General features: G+C 42.0%; 1 protein-coding gene across 1 annotated transcript in view; it reads right to left on the reverse strand.

Moving 5' to 3' along the window:
* Positions 1-22,799: 22,799 nt before the first annotated feature.
* The window catches only part of LOC147890609 (oligopeptide transporter 4-like), a 59,408-nt gene continuing 54,300 nt past the window's right edge, over positions 22,800-27,907 (reverse strand). Inside the window, exons 6-7 of the mRNA XM_087390412.1 lie at positions 23,884-24,066; positions 22,800-23,578 (exon numbers count right to left, since the gene is read on the reverse strand). Of these exons, the coding sequence (XP_087246538.1) occupies positions 22,961-23,578; positions 23,884-24,066 (801 nt within the window). The 3' untranslated portion in view covers positions 22,800-22,960. The remainder of the gene's footprint in view (positions 23,579-23,883; positions 24,067-27,907) is intronic.

The following is a 27,907-nucleotide window of genomic DNA, read 5'->3' on the forward strand; positions in this document are numbered from 1 at the left end:
ACCAATGACCATCACTTGACTCGATACTACACAACTGATTCCAGATCCTACACAAGAATTGGACCTTGGAACACAAGATCACCCTGCTATGGTAGTGGTGAGTGCTTATCTTTCTTCCAAACAACTCACAAGGATAAGAGATTTATTTGTCACATACAAGGATGATATAGTGGCTCCACAAGATAAGTCTAAGACTAACTTTATTATAGAATGGGGTGCCTATGCAAACAAAGTTATGCCTTTTGGATTGAGAAATGCCCCATCAACTTTTCAAAAGTTTATGGTTGAAACTTTTTGAGATCACCTCACTAGGTTCATTTCCATTTATCTAGATGATTTTTGTGTCTATTCTTCAAATATAGATCATCTTGGATACCTAGAGAAGGTCTTCCTGAGATGTAGACAAGCGGGTATCTCCTTAAATCCAGCTAAGAGTGTATTCTGTGTTCGAGTTGGCATACTACTCGGCCATGTTTTTTCCAAGGACGAGATCAAAACCAAACCAGGTAAAATTAAATCCATACAACAAATGCTTGAGTCTTAGAACTTGAGTCAATTGCATTCTTTTGTGGGGCTTATTAGTTTCTATTGAAGATTCATCAAAGGACTTGCCAGAATTGCAGCACTTATGGTATGAATTGACAAAGGATGATGCTAAGTTTGAATGGAATGCCGAGTTAACTGTAGTTTTTAATGATTTGAAGAATCAAGCGATGGCTACTCCAAGTCTCGGGCAACCAAAGTCGGATGTTATCTCCCATGTATATGTGGATTCTTTTGGCTATACTTTAGGCATTATTATGGCTGAACCAGATGGTTGACTGGACTATCCCCTATATTATGCTAGCCAAATACTAACACCTACCAAGTCAAATTATAGTACTACCGAGCGAGAAGCTTTGGGAATGGTGCTTAGTGTTTAAAAGTCAAGGCATTGTTTACTCAATAATCATTTTTTGTTCTATGTGGATCATCAAGCTTTGCTTTACCTTATCAATAAGACTTTCATTCAAGGATGGCTTGTTCATTGGATGCTTTAACGTCAAAATCATTCATAAGCTGGGCAAAAGCCATGTAGGAGCTATTGTTTGTCCAGGTTACTAACACCCAAGGATACACAAGGAGTTTATATGGGATTGTCAGATACTGAATTATTTGCAATAGATTATTGTGAGAGTGAATATGCCAAGTTTATGGATTATTTATCTAAGGGAACATTTCCTAAAACTATGCTCGAGATAAACACGGTCAATTAGCCTTAAAGGCTTGTAAATACACTTTAATCCATGGGCAACTATATCGTGAATGTGCAGATAGAATTGTTAGTTTTTGTTGGGTTTTGCCACACGAGTGAGCTTTTGTGTTGCAAGAAGATCACTTGGGTCCATTAGGAGGACATTTTTTAGGGGAATTAACTGCTCAAAAAGTTTTACAATCATGTTTATGGTGACACGTTATTTAAGGCTGCTGAGACTAAATGCATTGATGTTTGTTAATGCATTGGATGGCTATTGGCTAATGAAAAAATATGGAGAGAGGAGAGGAGAAGAGTGGAGATGAGGAGAGAGGGCACAACTATAGAGCACATAAAAAATGACTAAATGTACACTAGATTTAGTTGAAAATAATAAATATATACAAACCCCTTTAGGGTTAGGGTTTCCAACCCTTTCCTTTTTAGAACTCTTTTGGGTTAGTGCTATGCACATATCGAACATGATGTTGAGATGAACCCTCAACACATTCCCTCAAGATCAACATCATGAAGTAGGCCTTCCCTCAAGATGATGATTCTGGGGAATCAAAGAAGGACTAGTCATTACATTCCATCACACCCCTTTAATGGGAATGTCCTTCCTTTGTGTCAAACTAAGAGCTTGTCAATGCTTCTCAAAAGTCTCTTTCCCAAGTGGTTTGGTAAAGATATGTGCGATATTCTCTTTGTTGGATGTCACCAAGTAGCACTCTTTCTCTGATGAAGTGCTCTCTGACATCAATGTGCCTTGTCCTTGAGTGATATACTGGATTCTTGGCTAGTGCTTGAGCTGATTGATTATTACAGTATATTGTTGTTGGCTTTGATTCATCAAAACAATCTGTTTTTGGCAATAGTCTGCTAAGCCATATAGCCTCACATGCACCTATTGTGAGTGCCCTATATTTTTATTCTGTTGAAGATAAAAAAATAGTTATCTATTTGTTTGACAACCATGATATAGCACCTTTACCAATCAAAAATGTATATCCTTGTGTAGATCTCCTGGTCTCATGATCTCCTGCATAGTCACTATCATAGTATCCATGCAACCTGAGATGACTTTCTCTATATTCTATTCCAAATTATTTTGTATCTTAGATGTATCTCAAGACTCTTTTGGCTACATTCTAACTATGAGACTGTTTTGGATTTGCCATAAAGTGTGCAAGTGAACTTACTGTATAACAAATATTTGACCTTGTGATAGTCAAAGATATAAAAGATCTGATGAGCTATCAATAGTATCTGTCATTGACAATGGGCTTTTCTAGATCTTTTGTAAGTTTCCAAATTTGTTCCATGGGAGTGGCTACAATCTTGCAATCTGCCACATGAAACTTCTTCAGGAGACTATCCACATATTTTTGCTAGCTCATAAAGGTGTTTTTTTAGTCTCTCCAAAACTCAATTCCAAGACAATAGTGCATAACTCCAAGATATTTCATGTCAACCTCTGCAAATAAGTCTTATTTCAGCTTGCTGATGAAGATATCATTGCTTTCTATCACAATCAGATCATCTACATACAAAAGTGCAATAGTGATGTCTTCTCCTTAAACTTTGTAATAGAGAATATGATCTGCATTGGACTTCATGTATCCCATATTAGCAAAATACGTATTGATTCTGTTGTACCAACTTTTGGGTGCTTACTTTAAGCCATAGAGACTTTTCTTGAGATGTCAAACCTGGTTCTCTTTCCTTGGTTTAACTTAACGTGTTGGTTGTTGCATGTAGACTTTCTCATCTAGGTAACCATTGAGAAAAGGGTACACATTCCATCTATTGAGTGTCACTAGTGATATAAAGAACCATATGGAATCCATCTTTGCTATTGGAGCATGTCTCATCATAGTGTTGAACATATCGTTGTGCATATCCTTTTGCAACTAGTCTGGCTTTGTATCTTTCAATGCTTCCATCTAGATTGGACTTCACTTCGTAAAACCATTTATAGCTATGGCCTTCTTTCTTAGTGGAAGGTCACATAAATCCCAAGTGGTGTTTTTGTACAAAGCTTCCATTTCTTCATTCATAGCAGTTTGCCTTTTTGCCTTATCAACTACATGTTCAAAGTACACTGGCTCTTTTGTAGCCATGATGGTAGTCATAAGAGCATAATTAGTGGTTTCAATATGAATTGCTTTGCCTTCGTGAGCATATGTCAATCATGCTGGTGGTTTGCTTTCTTCGGTAGACTGTCTGACTTACTGTTGCTCTTCTCTGGGTGTTGTTGGCAATTCTTTCTCTTCTTCATCAACCTTTTCTATAGGTGACTAAGTAATAGGTGTGTCTATCTCCTATGTATTTGATGTCTCCCATTTTAATTCTTCATCAAAGATTACATCTTTGGAGATGATGACCTTTTGATTGATGGGATCATACAACTTGTATGCTTTGCTTTGTTCACTATAGCCAACCATGATGCATTTGCGTGACTTAACATCCAACTTTCTACAATGATCATCATGTATCTGGGCATATGCTATGAAATTAAATATGTGAAATTTCCCAATGCATGGATTATATCCATTGAATGCTTCATAAGGTGTTAGACCTTGAATCAGTTTGGTCGGAAGCTGATTAAGCAAGTAGTTTGTAGTGGCAATTGCTTCTACCCAATACTGATTCAAAAGATGCTTCTCATAGACCATTGCTCTAGCAATATCTACTAAAGTACTATTATTCCATTTAGCTCTTGCATTCTGCTGAGGAGTATCTACACTAGTGAATTGTCTTGGAATGCCATTACTTCTGCAAAAGTTCATGAATGATGCAGACATGTATTCACCTCCTCTATCTTATCTCATGACTTTGATCTTTTGGCTTGTCTAGTTCTCTACCATGGCTTTGAATTCTTGAAATCTAGAAAATAATTCAGATTTCTCCTTCAAAATGTAGACCCAACAATATCTATTGTAATTGTCAACAATGAAAATCAGGTAGTAAAGTGAATCATTGATGTTACGAGTCTATGCATAACCCCATACATCTATATGAATCAAATCAAGAATACCTCTTGCTCGAGAGGTGCTTCTGCTAAAATTGGTTCTCTTTTGTTTAGCGGAGCAACATGCTTCGCAAACTTTTCCAAGAAACAAAAGTTTTGGAATTCCAATTGCCATATTTTGATTTCTTAGCTGTATCAAACTTTTGAAGTTGACATGTCCATATCTCTTGTGCCATACTGTGGAAAGTGGTATTGGTTGCTTACTGATGAGCTGACATGGTATGCAAATATGGTACTAAAGCTAGCATTCTGAACTTGTAAGCATCCTTTTTTGACTACTTTTCCTACTAGATAGATGATATCCTCTGTATTGTCTCTGATCGTGCATTCATCTCCGTTGAAGATGACTCTGTAGTTGTGTTTTATCATTTTTCCAACTGACAAAAGGTCCTTGGCTGAGCTTTGGAGCATAGAGTACATCTTTCATAAATCCTTTTGTATGAGTGAAATTGTTTATAGGGACAATTCCTTTCCCTTGGATTGGATTCAATGTACTATTTGTCCCATCCAAATAACATTATTTTGTCCTTCTAATGGTTTCGTCTCTATGAACCATTCCTGATGCTTTGTCATATGAGATGAAGTGCCGCTGTCAATGTACAAAGAATCTTGATCTGCTTGATCAACTTGATAACTACATTCTCCTTTTGAATTGCAATCGATATCAAGATACATTGTATCAGTCTTTTGCATATCCTCACTTGCAAGAAACATATTCTGCGGTTCATTGGCATAATGAATGTGACTTAACTATCCATCGCGATGATTTTTTCTTCCATAAAAATTCCCTTGATTATTGCTAGATTGACTTCCTTGGTCGTACTGCTTCTTGCGGGTGGCAATCTCTTTCATAATGTCCAAACTTATGACAATAGTTGCACTAAATGTTTGACACGTTGGTGAATGCATTCCTTCTTCCTTGAATGATTTTCTCTTGGATGCTGATGTTGATGCTACTAAGGATGTTAATGTTGATGCTGATGCTGATGCTAATGATGATGACCACTTCTCTAAAATGCTCTACCTTTGCCTTTACCTTTGTCTAAAGCTGTGAATGATTGATCATTAGAATGACCTTTGTGTGGGTGAATGGCCTCCAATGTTGGAATTTGCCATTGAATGGCAATACTCTCAACTATATTCTCATAACCGTCTCTTAGTCTATTCAAGATGACTTGAACCATTTCTACAAGATTCATAGTCTCTCCTGCTACTGCTGCTGCGAGTTGATTGTTGTAATCCTCAATCCTAAGTACGTAAGCATGACTAGTTTCATTTCTGTTACAAAAATTATGGTTGTTTGGTTTCTAAGTGTGAGAATCTATCATAAAGAGTTGCAAAAATATCCTATGTTTCTTTCAATGTCTTCACTGTGTTGAACTGTCCTAGCATGACATCTTGCACATTTTGTTTCATCAAATGCTATGCATATTTATCTTTCTTGTCTTATTCTGCCTATGCTCAAGCAATGGCAAAATCTATTGCAGGTGCGGCCACTATTGGTGCAAGTGTAGATCCCTTTGTTTGTGCTGTGGCAATGTTGGGAGTTGATGTTGGACTGTCTAATCGTCTAGGTGTAGACCCATTGACATACTCCCTTTTGTCTAGAAGTACAAGAATGGTCTCCATTTGGTATTTCCATGTGTCGTAATTTGGATTTTCTAACTTAGCATATGCCTCCAAATTGAGGTTGCTAGTGCTAGACATGGTGCAAGATCATACTCAAAGTGCTGGGGTGAAAAACCCTGTCTGAATCAACTACAAAACACTATCTATATCAAGTGCAATCTAAACTGTCGGTGAAGATATGACTGTAATATATATCCAATCTATTAGAAGGCTTGTGGAAAACGATGCTGGGAATAGCCAAGAGGCTTTACAAGGCTCAACTAGGCAGTTTGCATGATAGCCTAAAATCCTTGGAGGATACTCCTACAATGAAAACATACATCAGGGACTTTCTCCATGCTTACCACGATGCATAGGTTGGCAACTACGGTACCATCAGTGTACATCAGAGCCCACCTAGCATTATCCTCAAGAGTATAGTCATTCAAAGGGCTTTCTCACTCCCAACACAAGGTGCCAAATACCCTACATGGCCTGCTAATGCAAAATTTCTCGAAGTACAGCCTCTCCTTGCTAAGGGCACACTACTCCATAGGGACGGCATATTACTTCACACCATCCTTAAACCTTGCCTCAAGGAAGCAGCACAATTCATATCCATAATCCTGGGGGTTAAGTACGGTAAGAGTCGATCCCTTCCACTCTGCACATTTGTTTTGCTGAGTAGGAAACTAAAGCACTTAGTTATCTTCTGTACAAAAAAACTAGATGGTTCATCAGGCCAAAAATGTAAAATTCCACACTTATTGGCTATAATCATTAAAAAAGAGCTACAAGAACGAGAAATGACTCTGCCCCAATCACCAAAACCAGTTGAGGAGTTGGATATTCCCTTCTCATCGGTATGGGAGCCGTCACCAATTTCTCCTACTATCACATTGGAAAATGTAGATTCCTTAGAAGAAATGCCTATTCAGGAGGTTGGAATTGAGGAATTACCCCATGAGATGCTACATCTCGGTGCACAACTACAACCAATATATCTCCAACAACAGTAGCAACCAGAGGCTGAGGCAAGATTGGCACCAAAGCCTGAGGCTACATTAGCACTAGCACATCCCATTGATGCCATGGCAGTCCATGAGCCACAAGGGGAGCTAGTGCTAGATCAATAGTATGACTACTGTACCCAAGTGACTGAAATACAATTGGAACAACACCCCACAAGTACTACAGAATCATCAAGATGGCTACATGGGCACCACTTGTATCAATAGTATTGCCAATCCTCATCACTGTCTATCATTCTCCAACATCAAGCTAGCCAAATGATCCAAATGTCCGAACCGCTCACTAGCTTGGCCAAGGAAGAATATGCAAGAGAATTGGACATACAAACTGCAACAGAAATCGAAGACCAATTCCAAGCAATCGCCATAGAGGTCAAGGTACTTTGGGTGCAAATAGATGAGAAGGAGGTAGAGGAAGTGCACATGAACCAAGCTCTCCAAGCTCAAGAGAAGGCAATGAGGGATGTGACCTCCAACCTCCACCAAAGCCAAACATAGCTAATAGCAGTAGTACAAGCAACGATAATCCTATAGACCTACTATAACTCCTTGACCTCTGCACATGCTCAGCAGACGGAGGTAGTGGCACAAGCTTGACTCACTCTAATTCACAAAGAAGAAGAGCTCCAAGATTGCAAAGACAAGCTTGAAGACATGAAACGCTCTTTGGCAGTACATGCCTTCAACATTGACGAGCTTACAAGGGAATGTAGAATCTTAAAGGACCAGCTTGCTACCGCTAAAGAGGCTAGCACTTCACAAGCACAAGTCTTGGACCAATGGTCCAAGACCACTGAAGACATTCCTCAACAGGCGAAGGTCACCTTGCAAATGAGAAAGCTTAAGGAGGCATATACAACCATCTACCAGAAATACAAAGAAAAAATGAATGAGATGCACTCCCAAAAGATAATCATCTCCAAGCTTGAACTCCAATTGCTAGTGCACAACAATGAGGCAATGGAAAGACAACACCAATGAAGCCCACTACAATGCACAACGGTGGTGTACCAAAAGCTTATGGCTACTCTACAAGTGGAAGATCACCTCAATGCATGCGTGCTTATCCAATGGAAGCAACTCCAAATCAAGATCATATCTGCTCATCCAATAATCAAATGGGAACATTCCATAGGGACCAAAACTTTGTGCATAATTTGCCAACACTTGTCCGAAGAGAAAAATATCTTCTGCCTGTCTACACATGCCGAGTTTATAGCACTCAGGATGGATGCTTTCATTGCATATGTATGTTGCCTCATGGGTAATCCTCCCCTCAGGGTTATTGTTGGTTTGTTGCGATTTCTACAAAGGCCATCACTATTATTTGCAAGGCATGACATAATTGACATCCCACCCATGCAGCTGATGATTCCATCACACTAGCAAAAACAAGTGTCAGAAGATGACAGAGCCTATCTCACATCCAACTTCCCATATCTAACTACTCTCTCTGCCAACCTCATAACCTCACTTACCCTTGCTGCTACCACCCTGTTAACCTTCCCAAGCTCCATCCTAGCATCTATTTCCTCCATCGTCTTTTTGCTCATGCCTCTCACCATTTTCAATTGACCCAATAGTCACAAACTTATGAACCCCTCACACCTAGCTTCTTCCCTTACCTTCTAATCCTACCCTCGAGGATTACCAAGCTACTCAAACCATTTGCCTAGTTCTTCCCCCCCTCCTCTCTGCTCCCCCTTCCACATTGTAGGGTTTAGGAGGAGTTTAACGGTTAGAGGGAGTTTCAGGGTTTAGAAGGAGGTTCCAAGGTTTAGAAGGAGGTTCTAGAGTTTAGAAGAGGTTCCAGAGTTTAGAAGGTTCCAGGGTTAGAAGGAGGATCCAAGGTTTAGGGTAGAGTACATGGTGGAGAACTTGTCTACCTTGTAGATCATGGAGGTTAAGGGTTGAGAAACTAAGGGTTTAGGGGGAGCATAGGAGTGGGAGAGGAAGAAGGTGTAAGAGCATGGGGGAAAGAAGAGAGAGGAGGAGGAGGGAGGAGGAGGAGGAGGAGGAAAAAGGAGGACGAGGAGGGAGGAGGAGAAGGGAGGAGGAGGGAGGAGGAGGAGGAGAAGGGAGGAAGAGGAGGGAGAGGAGAGGGAGAGGATGGGTTGCAAGGTTAGAGGAGAGGGGAGGAGGAGTTGCAAGGTTAGGACATGCTTTTGGATGTGGAGTGCAAGGAAGCATGGACACTTGAGACAATTGATTTGGAATACCAAAGTAGAACTCAACACAATGCCCCAAAGAGTGTGGGCTTCATTCCATTATGGGGCATTTATAAAAGTTAGAGAGCTTCTCTCTCTACATGTAGGAATTGTAAGACATTCTCTCTCTACATGTATAACTTGCATATAGAAGTTGCAAGTTGCATGTAGGAGTTGCATGTAGAACTCGCATGTTGCATATTGCATGTAAAAGTTGCATGTAGAACTTGCATGTTGCATGTTGCATGCAAGAGTTGCATGTTGAACATGCATGTAGGAATCGCATGTAGGACTTGCATGTAGGAGTTGCAAGTAGAAGTTGCAAGTAGAACATGCATGTAGGAATTGCATGTAGGAGTTACATGTAGAACTCGTATGTAGGAATCGCAGGTAGAACTTGCATGTTGAGGTTTCCTAAGAGAGATTATTCCTAGCCTTATGCAAGTACAAGCGGAGCTTTGCTGCTACTCTACACACACATTTTGTACTACCTAAGTTCATGTTGGCACAGAGACAACATACTCCCGGATCCATTTTATTACCCATCCTCAGGTTATGGCTTATTGTGAGCACGTACCTGGGTTGCGATGCGTGCAATCCAGTAGTTGTGGAACTTGTGTCGTGCTAGTTGATCCTGCTATAAAGCCTTGGCACCATACAATTTTTTCTCAGTTTCCAGGTAGCTTGTATCCACCATTTGTTCGAATAGAGATGTGGCGTGCTTCTAAGAAGATCACTCTTTGATAGAGTTGGCTTGTAATAATTTGAACATCAACCCATTCATTGGGATTGAAATTGAGTGGAGGCAAATGGGTATCGAGGTAACATGGGACCTCCAGAATGAATTCCAATGTTTTGCAGAAGATAGCACTTAGGTGAAGGAAGCGACCAATGTTGCCACACATCATTTGCTCATGCTACTAAAGTGCTCGAATCATTGTGCCTTGGATATTCCATTATATACCAGAGTATGGTTCGATCATTGGCCAATTAATGGTGCGATCTTCATCCAAAGTGTGTAGGTTGGTTTCCCATTTTTTACATCGTGGAACTGCATAGAACTTGGGATGGGTTCTAAGACATGGAGGTGCATGTAGGTACTCTTTCAAGAAGATTACATCAAAGAGCTTGGGACCGGCACCAATTAGATTGTGGATCCAACTTGCTTATCCAATCTTCACTAATTTGACACTGATGAAGGTTGGTAGGGAAGTTGTCTAGGGTCCATCCGCCTCAAGTTTTCATATCAAGAGGGTTACTGGGAAGTGGTATCTCATCAAAGTCATACCCATAATTGGAACTTTGCATGGGAGTACGAATTGGATTATTATTCACAATCAAATACTCTATCATTTTTTGCTAATGGCAGCCCCCAATGAAGGCAAAAGCCTTCATTACCTCAACCATGATGATGCACGTTCCTTTTACACATGCATGCACTATGTTTGCTTACCACACTTAAGCCTACATCTCTCACTAGAATACAACTCGAGGTCCCAAGCTACACGTATACTACAAATGACAACCCAAATATATCCATAGGTGACCAGTAGGCAGAGTATTTACAGGTAGGGGGGCCAATGTTAATAAATGTTAGCTCTTTCCCATGGCTTTCGCAACAAGAAGAGCCGGGTATTCTCAGTATGCAGGGTTCCGAGGCTTTTGGTGACCTACAGATATATTCGGGTTGTCGTTTGTAGTATACGTGTAGCTTAGGACCTCGAGTCATATTCCAGTGAGAGATGTAGGCTTAAGTGTGGTAAGCAAACATAGTGCATGCATGTGTAAAAGGAACGTGCATCATCATGGTTGAGGTAATGAAGGCTTTCGCTTCATTGGGTGTTGTAGGGTTTAGGAGGAGTTTAAGGGTTAGAGAGAGGTTTAGGGTTTAGAAGGAGGTTCTAAGGTTTAAAAGGAGGTTCCAGAGTTTAGAAGAGGTTCCAGGTTTAGAAGGAGGATCCAAGGTTCAGGGTAGAGTACATGGTGGAGAACGTCTCCCTCAGAGATCATGGAGGTTAAGGGTTGAGAAACTAAGGGTTTAGGGGGAGCATAGGAGCGGGAGAGGAAGAAGGTGTAAGAGCATGGGGGAAAGAAGAGAGAGGAGGGAGGAGGAGGAGGAGGAGGGAGGAGGAGGAGGAGGAGGAGAAGGAGGGAGGAGTAGGGAGGAGGGTAGAGGAGGAGAAGGAGGGAGGAGGAGGAGGGAGGAGGAGAGGGAGAGGATGGGTTGCAAGGTTGGAGGAGAGGGCAGGAGGGGTTGCAAGGTTAGGACATGCTTTTGGACGTGGAGTACAAGGAAGCATGGACACTTGAGATAATTGCTTGGAATACCGAAGTAGAACTCAACACAATGCCCCAAAGAGTGTGGGCTTCATTCCATTATGGGGTATTTATAGAAGTTGGAGAGCTTCTCTATCTGCATGTAGGAATTGTAAGACATTCTCTCTCTACATGTAGAACTTGCATATAGAAGTTGCAAGTTGCATGTATAGAACTTGCATGTTGCATCTTGCATGTAGGAGTTGCATGTAGAATCGCATGTTGCATGTTGCATGTAGAACTCACATGTAGAACATGCATGTAGGACTAGCATGTAGGAGTTGCAAGTAGAACATGCATGTAAGAATTGCATGTAGAACTTGCATGTAGGAGTTGCATGTAGAACTCGTATGTAGGAATCATGAAGTAGAATTTGCATGTTGAGGTTTCCTAAGAGAGATTATTTCTAACCTTATGCAAGTACAAGAGGAGCTTTGCAGCTACTCTACACACACATTCTGTACTACCTAAGTCCATGTTCGCACAAAGACAACACAGACCAAGGCTCACTGCCAAGGCCATTGAAGGTGTTAGGAGAAGAGTTGTTGAGTATGGAAAACATTTGTGGATGTGCAAAGTGTCATCGGTCTCATATGGCATGTTGATAAATTAATCACCATACTAAAGATATTGCATAGTATCATATTGAAGATAACAACAATAAATTATGCTAAAGATGGTAGATCACACTGAAGGTGATACAAGATCTCATATCTAAAGTAGTTGCACTGAAGGTGAGATGAGCTATATTAAACATAGAATTCATGGTGATCAACCATGAAATAATACTTTGAAGTGTGGAATAGTATGTGCACATGATAGTAGAAGATCTTTTTGGGAAAAGTAGATAAGAACAATTTTTAGTAATTTAATATTTTGACTTCATTCTGAACCAATTTACCCATGCACAACATTAGTTTAGCTAATAGGACCCTAACTAATTCCAAAAATTAATTAACTTATAACTAGCCAAAGGCAACTTTGAGTTCCCTCAAAATGAAAAAATTCTTTAGATCTAAGAGAGCTCTAGAATTTAGCACTCAAGACTTTGGTTTTGAAGATCACTTGCACCTCACAAAGGCTATGTGATCTTGATATATCCTTATAAAAGTAAGCATCACAATTTAAACACCAAGGATGACCCCTAAGGCCATTGAAGGTGTTAGAAGAAGAGCTATCACATACAGAAAGCCCTTGTGGATGTGTGAGGTTGGATGTGTGAGGAATCATTAGTCTCGTATGGCATATTGATAAATTAATATCAGGGTGATCCATGAGAATAGTCATTCTACTCGTAACTTCAAGTAGGTGAAGTCCATCCCATGCACTAGCTTCCAAGATCCAAAATCCTATAATTGAATGTGGCTATCATGGATATTGAAGATCCATCGCCATACTAAAGATGGTGCATAGTACTGTATTCAAGACTATAACAATAAATCATGTTGAAGACCATAGATCATAATGAAGGTGATAAAGTCACGCTGAATGTGACAAGAGCTCTGATGCCTGAAATAGTTACACTAAAGGTGACAGTCACATTGAAGGTGACATGAGCTATATTGAAGATAGCATGCATGGTGATTAGCCAGGGAAGAGTACTCTGAATTGCTAAATAGTATATGCAGATAATAGCAAAAGATGCCTAGTTAGGATGTGGAGTCCTGCAACCAGAATGAGATTCCAAGAAAATAAATAGAGAATATTAATAATGTTCCAAAAATGTGATAGTACAAAAGAGCATGGTAACACCCTTTCTTATCATTGTTCTGTGAGGACCTTATAAGCTTCCTTGGGAAAGTAGAAGAGATATTCTATTTCAACATTCAAGACCCTATCTGCATCTTTAATCTATTTAGACACCCCACATAGAGATCTAGAGTTCACATTTGAACTAATATCCTCAAGATGTATCTTGGAATGACTTTATCTTTGTGCATGCATTTATAGTAATTTTGTTCCAGCATTTATCTTTGTGCATGCATTTATAGTGATTTTGTTCCAGCATTTCCTATCCAATGGATTAGGTCTTTGCTAGTTTTGGAACCACCTCGATCTTCATTCCTTCTATCAATAGCTTGGTAGTTGTTACCACCTTTTTGTAATTTAACAATCTATTGTTGTGATCTTGCTCAAGTGGATCTCTATGAATTATTTCCATCTTTGCTTTATCTTTCTTCCCCACCATCTTTGATGTCTTCTTAAAGTTCCCATTTGGTGATTTCTTCTATGCATCTGGTGAGAGACTACTCATAGGATTTGAAATATGCCCCTTTGGTTCTTGAATGTCACATGCAATTATTAGTATAGGTGCCTTGCATGTCACATGCAAGTGTTTGTACATGTGCATTGCCATATTTTCACCTATTGCAAGAGCCATATTTTGGGATCTTTTTAAGTAGTTCCTGGCAAAGTGACCACAGTTGTTGTAGATTAAATATGCATCCTAAGCACCTAGCTTTTCTACTTCTTCCTCAAGCTTCTTGGGTGCCTAGCTTTCCTGCTTCTCCTTCAAGTTTCCCAACTTTAGAATCAATACATCGTGTCTATTGTTTGAAGATAAAGACATGAGGTTTGTATTGTGTATTGCTAACTGCAATGCTATGTGTATGGTGGTGCCATGAATGTTATGGGCTACCCTTTTGATGTAAGCAAGCATGAGGAGCCTAGGCAAGTTGATGTCCAACTTTACAAGAATTGATTGTAATGATGATGCAAGCCTTGAGCACAATAAGTACAAGGAAAAATGTTTTTCATGTGTCCGCTCCTCCGGTTAGGAACAAATGAATTGTTTCTTTTGGAAGTACTCTTTTTTTAACCATTATGTCATCAAATATTTCTCTTTGTTTTATATTTAATGATTGTAGCTTGGAAACTATTCTTGATTCTCCATGAGACTGTGTTCTTGTAGGAGTTATGAAATTATTCAATGTAGTTTCTCATTTGAAATGTAGGCATGTATAATGCTATATCATATTCATCTCCCATATTTTCCTGTGTATTACCTAGGAGGGGAGTCTATGTATCATCTTGAATGTTGACACATATCCTTCCATAATTTGAAATGATTAGCTAAAGGTGAGGAAATAGGTTTTGCATTTTGCATTTCAAATCTTTCCAATACCTTTTCAATGTACTCACTTTGAGACAATGTACTCACTCTGAGACAATATCAATTTGTGATTTCTCCTATCTCTTGTTATTCTCATGCCAAGGATTTGCTTTGTAGCATCCAAATCTTTCATTGCAAATGTATTGGCCAACTTTCTCTTGAGTACATTTATATCCTACATGTTAGAGCCTGCAATAAGCATGTCATCAGTATACAATAACAAGATCACATATCCGCCATTGTCTAGTTTCTTAGAATAAACATAGTGGTCTAAATGGCATCTACTATAACCTTGTTCTGCCATAAACCTATCAAACTTCAAATAGCACTACCTTGGATCTTACTTTAAGCCATGTAGACTTTTCATACCAAAATCTTCCTTTCCTTTGACCGTGTATCCGTATGGCTGCTCTACATATATCTCTCTTTCTCCAAATCCCCATGAAGAAAAGTTTTCTTCACATTTAGTTGTTCAAGATCAAGTCTTCTACAACCACAAGACTCAAAAGAGTTCTAATTGAAGTCATTTTAGCAATAGGAGAGAATATTTTATCAAAGTCTATGCCTTTTTTATGTGCAAACCCTTTTACAACAAGCCTTTCCTTGTACCTTCTTTTTCCTCCATCTTGTTCCTTCACATTTTATTTTGTAATTCTATTTTTCCCATAGGAAAGAAAACGAAATTCCAAGTTTCATTGTGTAGCAAAGAGTCCATTTCCTCTTTCATGTCTTGCTCCCACTCCTTTTTGGATTCTACCTATATTGCTCCTTCATATGTTCTTGGTTCACCAAAATTAGTCAATAAAACATGATTGAAAGAAGGGAAAAGTTTCTCAAGTGGTCTACTTACCCTAGTAGACCTTCTAAGTGCACTTGGAGTTTCATCTCTTATGATTTCATTGAGAGTTGTGTATTCTATGTTTGCATTTTCTTGCTTTCTTTTTTGCAAGCAATCTTTATACATAATAGTCTCATTGAATACAACATATTTTCTCCTAATTAATTTCTTAATTTTATAATTCTGCAGATGACAACCAAAGCCACTATCTCCATATCCAATAAAGATGCACTTCTTGGATTTTGCCTCAAGCTTTGTTCTCAAATCCTCATCAACATGGATAACTGCTTCACAACCAAAAAACCTTTAGAAAATAATAATTTATCTTTTTGCATGTCCATGCTTCTTCTAGAATGCCACCATCCAAGGAACTTGAAGGCGATCTATTTATCAAATAAGCAACTGTATTCACTGTACTAGCACAAAGCTATAAGGGAAACCCTACATGTAGTCTCATGCTCCTTGCATCCTCCGTGATTATTCTGCTCATCCTCTTTGACATAGGATTTTCTTGTGGTGTTCTTGGAGTTTTCTTCTCTTTACAAATTCCCTTGTATGAATAGTAACTATCAAATTATTTGCTATATTATTCGCCTCCATTATTTGATCTGAGAACCTTCAACTTCTTTTTGTTCTCATTCTCAACCAAAGCTTTCCATTTCTTAAAAGTTTCAAAGACATTAGATTTTATTTGAATGCAATAAACCCAATTTTTTCTAGTTGTATTGTTAATAAAAGTAACATAATAGTGAGAACCACCAAGAGATGATACATCAGTAGCACCCCATAGACCTATATGAACAAGCTCTAACTTTTCTATCTTCTTTTGTTTCCCAAATTTGAGAAATTTGACTCTCTTTTGTTTTCCATAAAAATTTCTCTTAGCAAAATCCAAATTAACCTGCTTGAAACTCGGCAACAATTTTCTTGACTGAGGAATTTGCATTCCCCTCTCATTCATGCATCCAAGCCTATAATGCCACAAAGCTGTATCTGCTCTAGTAGAAGCTAAAGCAATAGAGGAGTAAGCAGTACTGGTATATAAATACAACATACCTACCTTGTCTCCATTTGCTATTACCATTTGATGACCTCCCACAAATTTCCTGTAAATGTGGTTGTGCAACCTTCATCATCCACTTATCCTACAAAAATTAAGTTTTTTCTTAAAACATGAACATGCTTTACCTCCTTCACCAACCATGAAGAGGACCGTGTAAAATACATAATACATAAAGCACATTGAATGGAAGAGAAAGAGAGACATCGATATATGTGGTTCACCCAGTGTAGGCTACATCCACAGAGAAACATCCAATCCTGCATTTTTTAAATCCAACCAGCAAGAAGATACAAGATACAAGTAGCATATCCACTGTTCTCATGCTATGTGAGCCACACCCTTATTTTACAAAATTGACTACACAACTCATGCATCGATTTTCATGTATTTTTGGCCCCTCTTGGAGGCCCCAATGACTTAGTAGGGTGAGACATTTCTCAAACTACACCCTCCTTTCATAGAGTGAGTATAAACACGCGTGAGGTACCAATGTGCACAAAGCGATTACCAAGATGTGGTGGACTAGATAGTATCTTGGAGCTCAAACGAAAATGCATGCTCGAGTTTTTCCATTGTAGTCAATTTCCTAGTTAGGAATTTGACGAGGATAGATGTTTTGCCTTCAAAATGTCAGACAGGGTCCAGCTTCAGGACCTGATATAGTCAATCGTATGAATCGAGATGGTTCTAGGGATCTGAAGGCCAGTTGGGTGATGTTTGATCACACAAAAAGAGTGGTTGGCTGGAGCACGTTTACTTGCCATGTGTATGATTCAAGGTATAGTGTTTGCATGCTTGCATGTATCACAAAAGATATTCTATAGAGTGTGCATGCTGATTTTGTTTGCTTTCATTGTATCGAAGCTTACGCAAAGTGCTCACTATAGCCACATGTGAGATGAAAGAAGAGGATACAGATGTTGAAATAATATTATGGGAGAACCTTAACTAGATCATGCTATGTGTTAGGAAATGGAGTCAAGTTGAGTCAGTTTTGGTGAGTCCTAGTGTGAGTTTTATAGTACTAGGTGTCTAGGAGTGCCATGTGTCAAATTGAGAGTTATCCCATATACATTTGGTACTTTGTGTGTGTGTGTGTGCCTATCCCATAAAGGCATTGTACTTTTACGTGTCAAATCAATCAAGCCTCAAGCCTCTTTTGACCAAGGCAATTTGGGCAGATCTCGAGAATCTTTTCAATAACAAAATCACAAACTCTAAAGTTTTCTTGAAGTTGCAATTTTATAAGTTGAAAATGGAGGATAGTGATACCTTGAGTGCACATTTAACAAAAATGAAATCTCTTGTTCAACAACTTTTTTTTTTTTTGGCAAAAAAAGTTTTTGTTATATTAGAATATCACCTAAGATGTGTTAATGGGATCATGAGCCAACCCTTTGAGCTTAATAGGGTGCCCTATTCCCCCTTTACTCTTTGCAATTGCTGCAGACATCAACAAAGCCAAGAAAACAAGTTGAAAGGTATTGAGCTACCCTCAGGCAAGCACCTTATCTATCTTTAGAGATATTTTACAAAGCCTCTGGGTCCAAAATCAACCACTTTAAAACTGGATATGCAACCCTCAAAGGTGATGAACAACAAGTGTTGGAAAGGTATCCATGGGGTTCTTTACCAAAGAACATGTAAATATTTATGATGATGTTCAACAACTTTCTAGCCTAAAGTGTCCCTCGAACGACGAGAACAAAATGGTTGTCCTCATGAAGAGTATGAAAGGAGTCATTCGTTTTGAGCAGACTCTTGAAATACTTAGGCTTTCCATGACTGCCTTTGATGATATGGTGACTCTTCTTCTCGAAAAAGATCGCAGGAACAAAGAATCTCCGATCTATTCATCAAATACTACAGAGGCTCTTGCCTCCACCAGCAAATGGAAACCTAGGCCCTTGCCTCCACCAACACATGGAAAGACAAAGTCATTCAAACCTCTCAAGTGCACCTATTGCAACAAGCTTGGCCATACGGAGGACAGATGCTACCAAAAGCTTGCCAAATAGCAAACTAAGGACCATGCTAGTTGGGTTGCAGCCACCACTAGTGGTGATGATGAAGATGACGACCCTCTGACACAAGTTCATGCTCTCACTACTCAAATGTGACATCTCTCTCTCCCTCCAGAGAACGATGGAGATGATGATCCATTTATTTTCTAAGCATGTTGTATTTGGGTACTTTGCCCTCGGGGTGTTTCCAAAATATGATTGCAATAAATCATGTGTATTGAGTCAATAAATGTTCTCTACCTTGGATAGTCCTCATAAAATGATGTATGGGTTTTCTATGGTGTGGGGCTCCATGTCTCTCATTAGTCTCAGGAACCAAGAGGGGGATGTATTGTGGGAGCCATGTATTGGCTTTGATAAGTCTATTTATCAGGCCTGGCATGTGAGTTCGAGGATGTTGGTGCATCGGTCTCCTAGACCTCTGAGTTGGTCATGCATCCATGCATGATGAGCCTCTGAGCCATGCTAGGTGAGCCTCTGAGTCTATACCATGCTCACTAGCCTCTAAGCCATGCTCACTTGTCTTTGAGTTAGCATGGGAGCCATGTCTAGTTCTAGACCGATGATCGTCATTGTCATGTTCTATTCTTGGTTCCATTCCAGTAGTCACCCACCCTTCTGCCATGGGGGAGTGTTAGGAAATGGAGTCAAGTTGAGTCAGTTTTGGTGAGTCCTAGTGTGAGTTTTATAGTACTAGGTGTCTAGGAGTGCCATGTGTCATATTGGGAGTTATCCCATATACATTTGGTACTTAGTGCGTGTGTGCCTATAAAGGCATGGTACTTTCACTTGTCAAATCAATCAAGCTTCAAGCCTCTTTTGGTTGTCTAAGTACTTTCCTGTGGTTGTTCATTTCTTTCTAGCATTTCATCTCCATTTCCATTTCCATTATGCTTGCGGGAGCAAAGTTTACACCGCCACCAAGCCTACGTAGCGACTCCCCATCGTGGAGAGCATAAGGATTTGTGTGAGCGATGATGTATGAGCAAAACAAGGGTGGAGGCAGACCAAATATTTAAAGAGATACGTGCATTTTGGAGGCAAGGAAATGTTCTAAACAAAGAACTGCGTTACATGGAGAGCTGGCTTAGTTGGTGGGGAGTTAAGATTCACCATTGGGGAAATTTTGAAGGAACGGTATGAGATGCAATGTTTGTATGATCTATTTGATGATTAGTTAATAAAGCTTATGCATGCTACAGATCCCTAGCGCAACCCGGACACCCATTGTAAATCTATCAGAAACCAAACACCATAGTTGGCTAGCCAGAGAAGGTTTCAATTCGCAAGACCAAGATCTCCATGCATGATGTTGCTGTTAGTGATCCATGCAATGCTATCATCCAAAGTGCAAATCAACATGCCTATGAAGAGGGATGACACATAGGCCATGGTCCATCTATACCAGAGAGCAAGAGAGGGCAAGACATGCAAGCCTTCAGAGGTGGTACATGTTGTTAGGGATGTGATAGCTAGAAACAAGCTATATAATGAGAGAACGCACTTGGAATAGGGAGTCTATGTAGAAGCAGGGGAAACTAGTAAATGTAAAGGGACCTTTGGAGGGTAGCAGCCATATGCCTGAATATGATTATGTCAAACAACCTAGGCAAGGTAGAGGACATCCTCAAAGGATATTGACAGGTGAGGAATAGACTATGATAAGCACCACCTTGCAAGGTCAGCAAGCGGTTTTGCCTCACCAGGATGGGAAAAGGTTGGTGGAGCAAAAGGTGGCAAACTCATTTTGGGCGACTAAGAAGAATCAATCAAGGGACTTGGGTTAAATGCCTAGGATGGACAACTGAGAAAAAATAGTGCAATGCAATTATCTTCCAAAAATGGCCTTGCAGTATTAGCACCATGTTTCTTTGCCACAAGGAAACATCCAAATGGTCGCCCAATAACTCAAATGGTGTGGTTCTGCAAGACCACATGCACACATGCTTGGAATGTTCACTCCAACATCAGATATCATCCCAAATGTGTGGCTTGTGCAAGAAGGGACCTATCTTACACAAGAAGAGGTTGACTCTCTTACATCAAGATGACAACTGGGTCTCGAAGCAATGAGCAAAGCCCTACATGTGCACGTGCAAATAGCAACATGGGCCAAGAACTTTTGCCACCCCGCACATACTATAGGTCAAAAGTGTCAAAGGCAGCTTGGACAAAAATCAAGCTTGCAAAGACCCTCGATGCACGTATTGAACATGTAGTTTTTGTATTAGAAAGAAAGGGTAGCAACTCAGCTTTTGGCTCACAATATGAAGTGGCAATAAAAGAGACACCAATTTGCACATTTCAAGACTTCCAGAAAAGATCAACAGGCAGGAAATTGTACTTGGCATGCAAGCATATATGTTTTGCGTTTTCGCGAGTCTTTGGGGCTTGACGCAGAAATGCATACGTTCGAACACCCATAAACCTGTGCTAAAGAGCCAAGAGGTGAGGTTTGCCCTCACGAGGGAAAGACCACCTTTCTAGTATGCCATGACATGTACGTAATCTGTAAGCCCACCCGAAATTTTGAAGAACTTAGGGTTGAGGCATGTCGGGACCTATTTGTTTTAAGCAAGGGTAAGGATCACAAAACTACTTGTTCTTATTGAAAGTAGTTAATCCGACATATGAGCAAACTGCTGCGAAGAAAAGACACCCAAACCGACTTGGCATCCTAGGTATCTAACTCGCACACCCCTCTGAATCCATGTGAAATCCAAATTAGCCCCCCAATCTAGAGTGTCATTGTCACACATCCAAAAGCTATTGGACTTGATCCAATTGATGTGAGCACCTACTGCTGCTATAATCCAAAGCTGTCTTAAAGGAAGTCAGAGTTTGAGGAGAGGCCTCCAAGAAGATAGCAGTGTCATCTAACTCGTAATCCACGAGGTCCTCTTCCTGTCTAAAGCGAAAGTCTAAGACCAAGAATGTCAGCTCGAGACCTAAGAAAAATGCTCATAGCCTCAGTCAAAAGGAGGAAAAGAAAGGGGCATTTTTGAAATGAAGTTTAGAGGGAGGACTCACAGAGCATAAGGGAAACATGAATTAAGTTTTGGACATATTATCCCTAATGACATAAGCTTACACTGGAGCACATACAAGAGTTCCATCACATGAAGGTTTCTTCCATAAACGGCAGCTACAAAAGTTTGGGGTCAAGGAATAATTCTCCGATATTAGCCATCAAGGAGTAGGGAATCCTCTTCGGGTAGCTACTATCGATCGGAAACCGGCAAAGCCGATGATCGACCGAGAGTCGATTTTGCCATTTTTCGACCGGTAATGGCTAGCGAAGAGGATTTCCGACCGTCAACCGTGGGGGAAGGCGGAGTGTGCACCGTTGGATCGAATTCTTGATCCAAGGGCTATAATATGGTGCTGCTCGCGAGCCCTTGGATCAAGAAAGATCCGATGGTCCTTATTCGATGGAGTGTAGAGGAGTCACGCGCCGTTAGATCTTGTTTAGATCGAACGGTTGGTAATAATGATGCAGTCGCCACGTGAGCGTGAAGGTCATTTTTAGCCGGTCAACTTTGACCGGTTGAGGTTTTCCCAAATTCCTATTAGGGGAGTGGCAGAGATCGACGGCTCAGATCTCTGCTCCGTCGACCCCCGCGGTTGATGGCTGAAGCAAAGGCTTGATTACAAGACAATGTAAGAAGCAGCAAAAAGGACATGAAGCTTAGGAGGTTGTTTGAGGTCTCTGCCTGTTACTTGAAATCCAAAATTCCAGGCTCACCAGATCAAGATTCAAACGATCACGAAAAATGTGTGGGATCTCCGCCTCAAAGCATCTAGTCTGAAGCTATGGAGTAAGGTGCATTAGGTGAATCCTTGGTGTTTCTATTGGCAGACTGGCGAATTTCAAAGATTTTCATCGCCCAATTGCAAGCGAGCGCTGGATATAGCCCAGGTGCAATTCTAGATCTCATCATAGCTGACATTCATCTCCGTGCTGTCAACATCAAAAAAACCCCAGAGCTGCTGAAGGGGCTTCATAACATCTTCTCAGGGATGGAATGCAGACTTTTTGGGCCGCTTATATTTGCACTCTTGCAAAGTAAGGTCATTAAGCAAAAAATTAACGTGTAAGTTCCTTCATTTTACCAATCTGAATCACCAAATTTTATCTTGCCGACGTAGGTGTGTTGTGCCTGAAAGGCAGACAACTTCGGATGTAAGCCACCTAGCTTATCTAGTCGATTTTGAAATTGAAACCAGTAACGAGAGTATCTCTTGGGACAATCAACCACTTCACTGATAAAAAACGATCTTAATTTACTTGGAGTCATTTGCAGTGCCTGCACCGTCTTGCCTATTTTCATGGGACAATCAAAACATGTGTTGATGGCCACTTCAGAAAAGAGTAGAACAGGCCACAATATAATATTTTCAATGCTCGCTGATTTATTGAAGCCGAGAGGATCTTACACTGATTGAAAGTGGCTTTCCCTGTTGAAGCTGGGCATTAGCTTACAATGACTCCTCTATGAGAAGACTGGACATCCTTCAACAACAATGCCGGAAGCTGTTGGACAAGAGGCAAGACTGCAATAATCATATTGATTTCCTGACCAATTGAGGCTTATATCTTCCAGGCCAAGGCAAACATATAAGAGCACCCCCATGAATGCGGTGCCTGCATCAAGAGCTGCTGAAAGGACATAATTGTAGCGCTGCCACCATTTCCTGTGAAATCTGGCTATATAAAAGTTGAAGATAACGCCAACAATAAACCAAACGATCATGTTGATTGAAGATGCAGGGGGAACACTAGTGACACCAGAGAGGATGACAGCCACGTTAATCAATGGAATCCATTTTACAGCTGGGAACTTTCTGTGCAGTAACCATATAGCTACGGGTGCCAAGGCTCCCCCAAGAAAAAACCAATTTAAATCTTTGTATTTTCCTTCTGGTCCAAAAATGCGTTTTGGACCCACGAGACCCCAAATCACTGAGGCATTGAAGAATACTCGATCGTTGGGGCAAGTCCAAGGGCTGTCTGAGGCAAGTTTTGATGTGTCACATATATTCTCTATGGAGCTCAACATCCACCAAGCAACAGAGAGGTTCACAAGGCCAGCAATTACAGTACCGAATACCTGCGCCAGCACATGTAAGTCCTCCATTCAGTGGACAACAAAGTCCAATCTCTAGAATCCTAAGAAACCGTATTCTACTGACCTTCAACGCTTGACCAATCTTTGCGTTTCGTGGGCCCTTGATGAATTATCAGGTCAAACATGACTGCAACACCCTTCAATTGCTCATAAACTAGACTTACCAAGAAATCCAAGGTCTAGCGAATGATTTCTGATATATGAAGCTTGATGCATTCATATAAGTAGTTTGAGGGAAATGCAGAACCTCAAACACAAGTTCAACAAAAATAGAAAGAAAAAGCTACCTGAACAATGAACATGGAGCGTGGAGGAATCTTCATATAATGCCCAAGCTTGAAGTCTGCTAAAAATGAAACTGCTTGGGATGTACTATCATACCCATATGTCTTAAAAACCATATTTGCCAAAGGTTTTCCGGGTAGAATATAACCTATCAGATACTCTGAGAGAACATTCAATCCAGGTGCCTGCACTAGCCATCCAATTCTCACAGTTACAAAGGAATAGAGAGGGTACCTTGAAAGAACCTATCCCCCTGGTTGCAAACCAAAAGACTATCCTAAAAAAATTCTTTAGTAATTCATTAATTGGAACAATATAAAAATTTACTACTTTCCAAGATATAATAAGACATTGAAGGCAATTTTTTACCTAGTTCAAACAAGTGCTGTGAAATTGAAATTACTGGTTTTCAAAGGTTTTAACAAATCGATCCGTGGAGAAGGAATTTCCCATTGCTTGAATGAGGTAAACAGAAATGATGCCAACCTTTTTTAATGCAAGTGTTTCTGCAATGCCGAAATTCCCCACTCTCGTGCCCTTCTTTGTCCAATACTTGTTCTTCTTACCTCACTTTCCTTACACATGTCACTATGTTGTCCCTCCTTTCCTCAACAGCAAGCACTTTGCTGCCTCTCCAGGAAGCTTGCTGCTTATCCCTGTCCATTCCTCTTGGTTTCTCCAAGACCCAATTCAGGCTCCCACACCTGTGAGCCTCCTACTTGGGCTCTGATACCATGTTAGAAATGACCCAACAGAGGGTACACACAGCGGAAGACTTATAGTAATGCCCAGGAGCTCACATAGTCTGGTGTGGGTGTGGAATCACAAACTTCTTTACTTAATGTGCATAAAATAGGTGTGCAGACTCATCAATAGACAATGAACCAGCCAGATAGAGAAACCACCAAAATATATATTTCCGTCCAAAACTTGGACACAATACAAAAGAGATAGATCCAGAGTCCCACCAATGGTGTGGTCCTCTAATCTTACCACAAGGTCCTCCTCCTATTTTTTTCCGAAAAAACAGTGCTAATTATATTACTTCGAAAACAAGATACAAGAGGTCAGCATTGTAGCTGACGGGCTGCGTTCACAAATTGGACGCAGCCCAAAAAGGAAAACAAAAGTAAAGCGCTCTCTCACGGAGGGATAAGGCGAGTGTGAATGAACAGCCAGAGAGGTGGTGAGTAGCGCCACTGAAGGCCCTGCGAAGTCTGCTCGAAGAAGAGGCCCTGTGTGTCCCAAACCCGGAGGAAATGTCTCCGCTTCTCCCAACCGGCCTGGGAGTCCCCCTGTATCTGGTCCCACTGGCCTCTGAGGGTATGTATAATCTCACTCCAGATGTCAGTCATGATCTGGGTAGTCGATAAGGAGGTGCCATCGAGGATCTGCGCGTAGCGCGAGGTCCAAATGTGCCATCCTGCGATGCTGCTAATAATCTCCTAGACTGGCTGCCTCTCCTGAGCTCCTGTGTCAGCCTCTGCCAGGTGCTGCGGGATACTCTTGAGTGGCCCCTACGTCCCCTGTGTGATAAGGAATGTGGGGTCCTGCTGACATGCCTCGAATAAGTGATGAAAACCAAGTGCGGTGCTGCACCAACAGAACGCGCCCCAAGTGATCAATCCTAGCTCTGGTGCTGCGCAAGTAAGAATCCCGAAAGTCCACCTCCACACTTCCTGGGCGCGAGTGCAGCTCCACAGGCAGTGTTTTGGTGACTCCTCATTCTCATGACAGATCTGACAACGTCCGTCCTGGCCTATCTGTCGCAACCAGCTCCCCACTGGAAGACCTTTGTGGGCAAGAAGCCACAGGAAGTAGGAGATCTTCCGCGGCCGCCAGCTCTCTCACAAGGCCTTCCAGAAGGCCTGCAAAAAGAACCTGGAAATACCCTGTGCATACCAGCTGGGCCGCTGGGTGGGAGGGCGGCTCTGCATCCTCCCAAGAACTCGCCTGCCCAATGTCGTGCTGTAGGCAAAGAAAGAGGTCGGCCCCTGACCTGTCACAATCTCTGGCCATCTCCACTCTCCTGGGTCCCAATCAAGCTCTGACAAGGCCCGCCCCTCCCAGAGCCAGAGTCGCCAAAGCTGCAGCTGATCCTGCTCTATGCTAGGATCGGTCTGCCAAACCTTCCCCATGAGGCCTACGACCCGAATCCTCTGCCATGGGAGTAGGGGGTCGATGAGCGCATCCTCTCTCCTGAGTCGTCCATCCCCCATAACCGCGAAGAAGGAAACAGAGGAGTCGTCCATCCGCCCTGCGACCACCAGTGGGATGCCACGGGGGGTGAACTGTCCCAGCCAACGGTCATCACCAGGCATGAGGATCTGAAGCTCAGGTGGAACCAACCAATCAGCTGGAATCGCGCCGTCGATCTCCGTACGTCTCGTCTGGGCTCCACGGGCACCTCTAGCTGCGTCTGCAAGATCAGCCGTCTCCAAATGTCTGTACGTGTCCCTCCAAACTCGAAGGGACCGGGCTGGCCCCCGCATCCAACTGTCCCACCTGATGTGTGATCTCTCCCCCAACTGAAGGCCCTCGGCATCTCTAACCTGATCATTCCAGATAAGCGGCTGGCGATCGATCTCCTCCTGACAGCTAGGAGGGGACTGAATGAGACTGAGGCGGAGCCGCCTCCAAACCATGAGGAGGCTACGAACGAGTGGGGAGCGGGGCTGAGTGAGCGGGGCGGAAGTGAAGATCCACCTGAGGGACGGAAGCCACTCTCCACCTCGGCGCGGGACACAAGAACCGACCCCCTGCTGAAGTAACATCTTCCACGTCTGCCCCCCGAGGTCAAACCGGGGATGACTAGCTTGCCTAACAGGGCCTGACTCTGAAGCTCTGGATCGATGACCTCCAGGCCACCCTCAGCCTGCGGAAGAATGACTGTCTGCCAAGCAACCCTGGCTCTGGTATCTCTGAGGCCATCGTCCTCGGACCAAAGGAAGTTCCAAACCAACCTCCTAAGCTGAGCCACGCTGGATCTCGAGAAACACCAACAGGAAGCCACATACCAAGCCGTGGCTAGGAGGACCTGGTTGACTACCAGGGCACGACCTGCAAGGGAGAGCTTAGCAGTGCTCCAGAAAGCCAGCTTCCGTCGGATGGAATCTAGCACCAGGAGAAACTGCTGAGCTGGCGTGATATCCAGGCCGACCTGAAAACCGAGATATCTAGCTGTCTGTCCCCGCGGGATCCGCCTAAAACCCAAAAACCTCCCCCACTGAGAGCATGGCCCGGGGTCTATGAGAAAACCAACTGATTTGTTCCAGTTGATTTTCGCACCGGCAGCCGAACAGAAGACCTCCAGGGCCATCCTCACCCTCTCCAGCATCATCTCATCGTCCTGGACATACAGTGCTGTGTCATCCGCGTACTCCGAGTCCAGGAGCTCCGTGTCCTCCCGGAGTGGAAGGCGAACACCCCTGATCCCAGTAGACCTCGCCCGAAGGTAGTATGTCATAGCCTCAGCGAAGAAGAGAAACAGGTAAGGAGCAAGGGGGCAGCCCTGACGCACTGATCTCTCCAGACTAAAACGCTCACCCATCCTGCCGCCAATGATGACCTTGCTAGAAGCTGTCCTGTACAACGCTGAAATACCCTGAATCCATCCTGCTGGGAAACCTAGTCGCTCCGGAGTCCCCTCCAGAAAGGACCAGTCCACTCGATCGTAGGCCTTCTCAAAGTCGAGAAGTAGGATGGCTAGGTGTGATCCACTGTGCTGAGCCCACTCCGCCGCCTCTGAGAAGGTGAAGACATTATCCAGGATACTGCGATCCTGGACAAAGCCTGTATGAGTGTCATGAATGAGGTCTGGAAGTAGAGGCCGAACTCTGGCGTTGATCATCTTGGCAAGGATTTTGTAGGCAGTGGTAAGGAGGGTGATCGGGCGCCATTGACGGATCTCCTGTCTATCTCCTCTCTTCGGGATGAGGCAAATCAGTCCTGAGGAGAGGCTCTCTGGCATATAACCGCTGCTGAAAATCCTCTGAAGAGCTGCTAGGAGGGGCTGATGGATCTGAT

This window comes from Dipteris shenzhenensis, chromosome 19 (genome assembly GCF_047967505.1).
Source record: "Dipteris shenzhenensis isolate YYH24624 ecotype China chromosome 19, Dip_SZ_1.0, whole genome shotgun sequence".
Taxonomy (NCBI): domain Eukaryota; kingdom Viridiplantae; phylum Streptophyta; class Polypodiopsida; order Gleicheniales; family Dipteridaceae; genus Dipteris; species Dipteris shenzhenensis.